Below are 7874 nucleotides of genomic sequence, written 5' to 3' on the forward strand. Positions count from 1 at the left end.
TTCTAAAGTCTCTAATTCCAAATACTCTAAGCTTCAAAGTACATTCTCAACTTCTAATAGGAAAAAATGAGAGGGAATTGGCTTTTATTGCCCATTACAATCATCAAATCCCTAAACTACATTTAATAGGAAATGACATTTACGGACATGAAAGAACCAAAATAGCTAAACTACCACTAAGTAATGACAACAAAAGAGAAATCTCCTACACTAATGACCTGTCTAGACCAATATAGTCTTTCCCAGGGGAGAAGTCTCCCTCATGCACATGCACATCCTCTAGGAAGTTAGGTGTGAGGTGGCACTAGCCTAGCAATCACTGGTGGGCTATGGGGATTTTAAGTAGAGGGGCATTTTCAGTATATAAGAAATTGAGTTGTACTTTCAAATTTTAGAAGGAATTCAAGGGTTCACCAGAATACTGTGGAGTAGGGGGGCATTTGGCACATGTTGGGCAATTCCAGAGTCATCAATTGCATTATTCAGTCGATCAAGTGGTCGACGGGGCCCATATTACTTTGGAATACTTCATGATTGGGGCTATTCCAAGCATGTATAAGAGTTGGATAAGTGTTTTGAAGGAGTCCAGGGTGTACGCTTCAAGGCGAGCATCAATGTGACACGGACTATAAGGTGCCCAAGAAAAAAAAACAAAACAAAACAATTACACCCCAAAGCAGTAAGCCTAAGGGGCAAAGGTGTAGCAAGGAACGGCAAGGCAACAATTATACCCCAAAGGCGTAAGCCTAAGGGGTGTAGTGTGTGTGTGGTGTGTTGTATGCCTTACATGCATGCAATTTAGAGGCGGCAATCAAGCAATCTGACACCCCTATTTTATGTTTTTGTTGCTCATTTTCGTATTTACTCCACTTAAACCACTACTATAAATTAAGTTGAGGTCTTCTAAGACCTATTTAAAGATCTAAAATAGGTTATTTAGAGAATTTTGCGGTTTTAGGGAGTATTTTTCGCTCAATAGTGTTTTGGTGATTACTAACATAATCATTAAACAGAATCAAAATTACAACTTGATATGCATTACCAATATTAGGTGTACAACAAAGAACACCGTAACCAATTAAAAAGAACATAAATACCACATATTCTTTATGTTGCATACAGCAACTTTAAATGAAAGATACCAGGGTGCTCAACAAAATATCATCAAAAGAAAGCAGATTCTAATTTTGATAACTTTGTATATCAGAATAATAGAGCCCCATTTTGCAGTATCCATCAACCTTTGAGGAAAAAGACATAAATAACACCCTTGGCAGGTCGGACCACCAACCAACTACTAAGAGAAACATTTGTTGATTCAGTAAATGAAGCCAAAGTTTGAGAAAATTCACCCTTGTATGTGATCCAATACATGTCTATGAATCCAAAATCTCCTCGTCTTAGCTTCTCGCAGCTCTGCAATCATGTGTTGAGCTAAAAACCCATTAGTCTTCTGATTTTGTTAGCAAACCATATCCAAAACTAGAGTGAGTGAGAGAGAGAGAGAGAGTTAAATTTTCGAAGAAATGCACCTTAAGTTTCATTGATGAACCCCTCTTTTCGACCTTCAAAACCCGGGCGCATGAGCTTTTTCTCCCTCTTCGCAATCCTTCTCATCTTCTTTTGCTTAATCCTCTCATCTATATTCTTTGCCCTAGTCTGCTGTTTCTTCGCCCGACTTTCCATCGTGTTCCCCACTCTCTCCTTCCACTTCTCCACATTTTTCTGATGCCTCTTCTTATCCTTCTTCAAACTCAGCTTCAACAGCTTTGGATCATCATGAACCTTAATCCCCGCAGCTCTACTCACCGCCGAACTCCACGAATGCTTCTTAGAAACAATCTCTCCTTTCTCCGGATCTTTCTTCTCCTCTGCCAATCTCTTTGCCTTCTCTAAAGCCTGTAATTTCGAAACCTTTTTCTTTTTCCTCATCTGCTCGTCTTCATTCCCAACCCTAACGTGACTAAATGCAAGTCCTTCAGAAACAACCTGTTCCGATTTAGGTTTAAAAGACGAATTGCCTCCAAAATCCCTAACTTTATGTTTCTTCTCTTCAAATTCTCGCTTTCGTTTTGCTCGCGAAATCTCTCTTTTCTTCTCGATTCTAGGTTTATCCTCAGATCCGGCATTCCGATTCGTTCGGAGCTCTTCAATCCGGCGATGTAGCCGGTGCCGGAGCTCTTCGTAGGTCACAGATCTGTCTTCTTTTATCAAAGGCAAGGGATTTTCGAGATCTGCCTCTTTTTCATCATCTTCGCTAGCGTTTTCTTCCGATTTTTCGTTTTCTAAGCTTTTTTTCAGCAGATCTACGGTCGTAGAAGATTTCTCAGGATCGAGACGTGCTCTTCGAGCTTTTTTTAGGTTTTCTCGCGATTCTTTCTTCGCTGAAGCTTTCCCGACCTTGCTCAAACCCTGAAACCATGGTTTCTCTCTGTCTCCAACGGGAAGGTAGAATCTTGCAGGGATTAGCTCGATCAGATTGTCGAAAAACAGAGAATGCTGGTGTACGAGGGTTTTGAGATCGAGATCAAGAGCGGCAGATGATTTCTGAGTCTTCTTCTTCATTTGCGAAGCAAAGAAAGTAAGCAGAGGCCGGCAAGAAGAAAAAATAATAAACCCTAGGATTTGTGAAGATCGCTCAGAACTGCCGTTCTCAAAACCCTAAATTAGAAAGGGCTGGGCTTACAATGGGCTTAGATGCAATGGGCTCGTAATGAAAAGCAATTTGCCACGTTAAAATACTAAAAAGTCCTTACATGCCAAAAGACACAAATTACCTAATAAAGAGACCAAAATACGCTTCATAATTCATATTATGGTTCTGGGTGGGTCGAACCGGCTCCACTAAAAAATATAAGTCGAGTGGGGCCCACCATTTTACCTCATGTTTTGATGGGGGCATGTATTATCTATAGGGTGGGAAATTGGGAATCCTTTTTGAGGTTTGGAAAAAATAATACATTTGGCCCAATGTTCTACACCATTCATTTGTTAGACCCATCATTCTACGGAGAAGATTATGGGGGAGATTTTCGTGAGGTATAAAATGGTGGGCTCCATCCTACGTATAGCTTTGAGTTGAGGTGGTGGGACCCACCCTATCAAAACATAGAACCGTATGTAATTTTCATCTTGGCATAGGTATTTAGGTCACAAATTGATGGCATGACCGGATTTGCAAAGTTGGCCCAAATGTGATGACTCCATTTGCAAATTGTCAGACTAGAATACTCTATTTTTAAATAAAGCAAAGTAAAAGACTTCTTTTGCAAATACCCCAAAGAAGGGAAATGTTATCAGTATTTTGATGAGGGCACTCCTCACTTTATTGAAAGTACGGTATGGCCCGCACTATAGGATGATCCAAACCGTCCATTAGACGGGCCACAGCTTAAATAGGTTGTGCCTCAAAAATCATTTCTATAGGTTGATCCTAACCCTCTATAGATCGGAGGGTTAGGATCAACCTATGGAAATAAGTTTTGGGGCACAACCTATTTAGCCTGTGGCCCATCTAATGGACGGTTTGGCTCATCTTATGGTGTGGGCCATAGAGTACTTTTAATAAAGTGAGGAGTGCCCTCATCAAAATACAGTAGTGCTGATAACATTTCCCAAAAGAAATGGAAAACTAACCAATACTTTTGGCCCCTCATATTTTTTGAACGTAACTTGGCTCAGGTCGGGGTCTGACGAACTTTCCTCAGACCCCTTGCTAATAGTCTAATAGCAAGGGGTGTGAAAATATCAATTACTTCTAAAAATAAAAAGTAAGCATGGAATTGATATTTCCACACCCCCACACTCTTTGCTATTATAGGGTGTCTGAGGAACTTTCCTCAAACCCTGACCTGAGCCAAGTTTCGTTCTGTTTTTTTCTTGTCAAGTTGAATTATTTTGTGAAATTTGTTGATATAGGATTCGATGGAAAACAAATAAACAATGGTACAACCATAAGGCATTTGAGATACCACAATCGAGAACAGGAAATTTGCATGGTTCCTCAAGTTTTTTATTTATTTATTGTTGGATAAGTTAAATAATGGAACTGATCTATGGTTTATTCGAATCTAAAAAATCTGCAACTTGAAACGAAAAAACTCTTTCTGTTTGGAAACCAGAAATAAAATAGAACTTATCTCTTTGGTTGAAAACCCTTTGGAAATCAGATTGAAAAGAATAAGGCTGAGTCGTGCCACTGGTCACTCTCCTTAAGAATCGTATCCGCCCCTTATCGGTGCAACCGGGATTCGTGAACCGACGCTCCAAGATAAAACAGCCGAAATTGGCCCCAATCCACGTGCACTCGCTGACTGGTCCACCCATAATCACCAATGGAACTGTGCTTAGAATGAACGGAATGAAGGAGAAAAAACAGAACAGAAAGCCTCGAGTTATAAATTCCAGAATGTGCAAAAAAAAAAACGTCTTGGAATTTCTGTGTACAAAATAATCTGTCTCGTCCCCTTTTATAGACCTGAAAGTGTCTTGTCTCGTCCCCTTTTATAGACCTGAAAGTGTCTGTTGGGGAGAGCCACCATTAAAACACACCCTTAAAGGCCAGTAACGTTTTTTCTCCCAACAGTCATTTTTGTGACCATTGAGATTTTAAACGGTTCTTTGCAATTAAGGTGGTGTGTCCATATCAAAACCAAAGGGTAAAAATCAAAACGGTTTTTTTGCAATAAAAATAACCTTTTCATCTAAACCTAAACCTCGGACCTCGCCTGCCCGGCCCAGCGAGGCGAGGCGCGCGCGCGTGTGTTTTTTACACATGGGCTTGTGCTCTTCTAAAAGCCCAAGACCCAACAAATTCTAAAGCCCCTTGAAGGCTCATGCCTTTCTCCAACTCTCCATCTTATATGGATGAGAAAATTTCTCTCAAAGGGGGGGGAGAACTTTAATTTGAATTTTCCCTCCAAATTTTAAACACAAAGCAAAAGCATCTTTGACTTTTCTATTTAAATATTTGAAATTGTCCAACATTTATCAGATCCAGGACGGACCACCAAGATATATTGATAGTAGAGTAACCAAGGAGGCAATCCAAGACTTGACATGGTTCCTCAATTTGTGCAACTACATCCACAAGTGAAGGTAGTTCAATAGCTTTCACTATGGGTGAAGATCATAAAGTACAACATACTCAAACAAATATATGACCAAGTTCTTACAAAGAATCTCAACCCTAGCCCCCCACATAATAATTTCACCCAAACATGAAAACTATGTTATTTGTCTGCCCTTGACGCTGGCTGACCTTATTCAAGGCCCATAATGTAATCATAGGGGTTGATAGGCTAGAATTGGAGAAATAAATTTAACAAATAATGTTGTATAATCTATCCTACACATGCCTAGAAACATCAAGAAAAAAGAAATCTGAATTTTTCTTCTCATCCATCTCCATTGATAAATGATGCAGCAGAGCATAGATAAATTCACTTTGTGGGTGCATGTTATCACCCACTCCAAACATACTAACCTCCTTCCCAACCTCAATCCAACTATACCCACTCTCCTTCTTCAAACCCTTCTCCTTCATCAGCCCTCTTATTCTTCCCATCTCTTCCCACCTCCCTTGAGCAGCATACATGTTAGCCAACACAACATGATTAGAAGCTGAGTTGGGTTCCAATCTAAACAGCTCTTCAGCGCACCTCAACCCTAACCCTAACTCCCCACTAGCCCTACACCCACTCAACAGTGCACCCCAAGCACTTGCACTAGGCTCAAATGGCATCTCCCTCATGAACTCCTCAGCCTCCTTCAAATGCCCAACACGTGCTAGAAGATCAACCATACACGTGTAATGCTCATCGCTTGCCTTGATCCCGTAACCTCTACCCATCAAATCGAAATATCGGATTCCTTCATCGACCAATCCTGATCGACTACAAGCTGACAAGACCGCAACAAATGTGATCGAATTTGGCCTCACATTCGCCTCTCTCATCCTATCAAAAATCTCTAATGCCTCTACTCCAAGTCCATGTTGAGCAAACCCCGCGATCATAGATGTCCACGTAACGACATCCCTTATACTCATTGATTCATGAATTCTTCGTGCATCCGACAAACATCCACATTTCGAGTACATCATTACTAGAGAATTTCCCGCAAAAACTTGAAACTCAAATCCTAATTTAACAATGAGTGCGTGTACTTGTTTCCCGAATTCAAGTGCTGTCATATTTGCACATCCAGCTAGAATGCTCGACAAGGAAAAAGCGTCCGGTGGGACCCCAGTGCAAATTTGATGCCTAAATAAGTTCAATGCTTCTTCTCCTTCATCAATTTGGATGTAACCAGTGATGATTGAAGTCCAAGACACTACATTGGGTTCAACCATCAAATCAAAAATCTTACGTGCAAAAGCAATATTTCCATGTTTCGAATACATATCCAAGAGCGCGCTTGCCACAAAGATATGAGATTCAAAACCCGATTTTATCACCAAGCAATGAAGTTCTTCCCCTGATTTAACTTCTTTGAGTTCTCCACAAGCTTTGGCTGTAACCGAAAAGGCATAATGGCTAAAACCCATGTCTTGTCTATTCATTAATGCGAAAAAATCCCAAGCATCGTTGCTAAGCCCATTTTGAGAATACCCCGAAAGCATCGAAGTCCACGACACCAAATCTTTTTCAAAAATTTCTTCAAATGCCTGTCGCGCTTCACTCAATTCTCCACATTTTGAATAAAAATCGATTAATATATTTCCAAGAATGATATCTGCTGGTGAAAATCTTCTTAGAATTTGTGAATGGATCTGTTTTCCTTGGATTAATTTCGAAATATCACCACACGAGTTCAGGGCCGACATCAAAGAAGACCGTTTGGGATCATATCCCTTATGATTCATCAAGTAAAAGAATTGTAGGGCTTTCTCTGATTGTTTGGTTTGTGAGTAATAAGCAATGATTTGAGCCCAAGATATCGAATTTCTCTCGGGCATTTGATCGAACATGTGACAAGCAATTTTAGGCTCACCACATTGGAAGTAGGATTGGATGGTTAGATTGACAAGATGGGTATCTGATAATAAGCAATTTATAAGGATTTGGGCATGGACTTGGCGGATTTCTTTGAGGGATTTGGATTTAATGCAGTTTAGTAGGAGAGATTTGTGGTTGGTTTCTGAGAATCTTAGAGGTTTTGGGGGAATATCAGAGATGGGTATCCGAATTCCAGCTCGTTCGATGGAGTTCTTGAGTTTCCCAAGCATTATTCCTTTGTTTTTGTTCTAACTGTTTTGCTGATAGAGTGAGGCTTTCTAACTGCTTTCTTCAAAAAGTCTTCTAATCAGATGGTTAGGATCATTCAATTATTGTGATCATATGGTCTAATAGAGAAGTAGAAGGGGGGGAAATTCTCACTTTCTTACTGTTCAAAAATTCCTCCTGATTTGAGAGGAAATTCAAAAAGTAAAACAGGCTTGCATTTGGAAAATTTAGTGGAATGAATAGTGAATGCCAACCAAACAATGCTAGGAATTGGAAAAAGGAAAAGATGACTTTTACTTTGATTTTCCCAATTTTTTATGCAACCGAACGAGTTTATGCAGTTCAGTAGGAGAGCTGTGGTTGATTTCAGACTTCTTTAATTAATTGAATTCATGGAATGAAGTTTAAGTGCATATGTTCATAGCATGTGCGTTGAATTTCTAGTAAGATTATTTCGACCATTGATCACTCTACATAGCAGATGAAGGGTCAGGATCATGCTAATGTCAAATGAGTGGACCATATGAGACTTCCCATATGCTTCTCATATCCAGGTTTCTCAGTGTTGATAAATACCTTTTTTACCTTTAGTATAATTTCTCGGATATAAGAGGTGTTGCTTCTATGTTTGTAGAGATCATCTAGTGT

General features: G+C 39.9%; 1 protein-coding gene and 1 pseudogene across 2 annotated transcripts; both read right to left on the minus strand.

The window, feature by feature from the left end:
* Positions 1-1005: 1005 nt before the first annotated feature.
* LOC143854305 (uncharacterized) lies at positions 1006-2701 on the minus strand. Of its 2 annotated transcripts, none has more exons than XM_077364189.1 (2): positions 1533-2701; positions 1006-1434 (listed from the first exon to the last, which is right to left on the minus strand). In XM_077364189.1, the coding sequence occupies exon 1, from the start codon at positions 2563-2565 to the stop codon at positions 1534-1536; it is 1032 nt and encodes a 343-aa protein (XP_077220304.1). In that variant the 5' UTR covers positions 2566-2701; the 3' UTR covers positions 1006-1434; position 1533. The 2 variants fall into 2 exon arrangements, with proteins under 2 accessions (XP_077220304.1, XP_077220303.1); XM_077364188.1 differs by having other exon boundaries at positions 1006-1416; positions 1533-2699.
* A 2397-nt stretch (positions 2702-5098) lies between these two features.
* LOC143854832 (pentatricopeptide repeat-containing protein At2g13600 pseudogene) lies at positions 5099-7468 on the minus strand (annotated as a pseudogene).
* Between the last annotated feature and the right edge of the window lie 406 nt (positions 7469-7874).

The sequence above is a fragment of the Tasmannia lanceolata genome, unplaced genomic scaffold (genome assembly GCF_043159265.1).
Source record: "Tasmannia lanceolata isolate RefF3 unplaced genomic scaffold, GAP_Taslan_0.1 ptg000020l, whole genome shotgun sequence".
Lineage (NCBI taxonomy): Eukaryota > Viridiplantae > Streptophyta > Magnoliopsida > Canellales > Winteraceae > Tasmannia > Tasmannia lanceolata.

Bases quoted from the DNA above. Each gene is read 5' to 3' on its own strand.
- LOC143854305 (XM_077364189.1), bottom strand. From the start codon at position 2,565: ATGAAGAAGAAGACTCAGAAATCATCTGCCGCTCTTGATCTCGATCTC.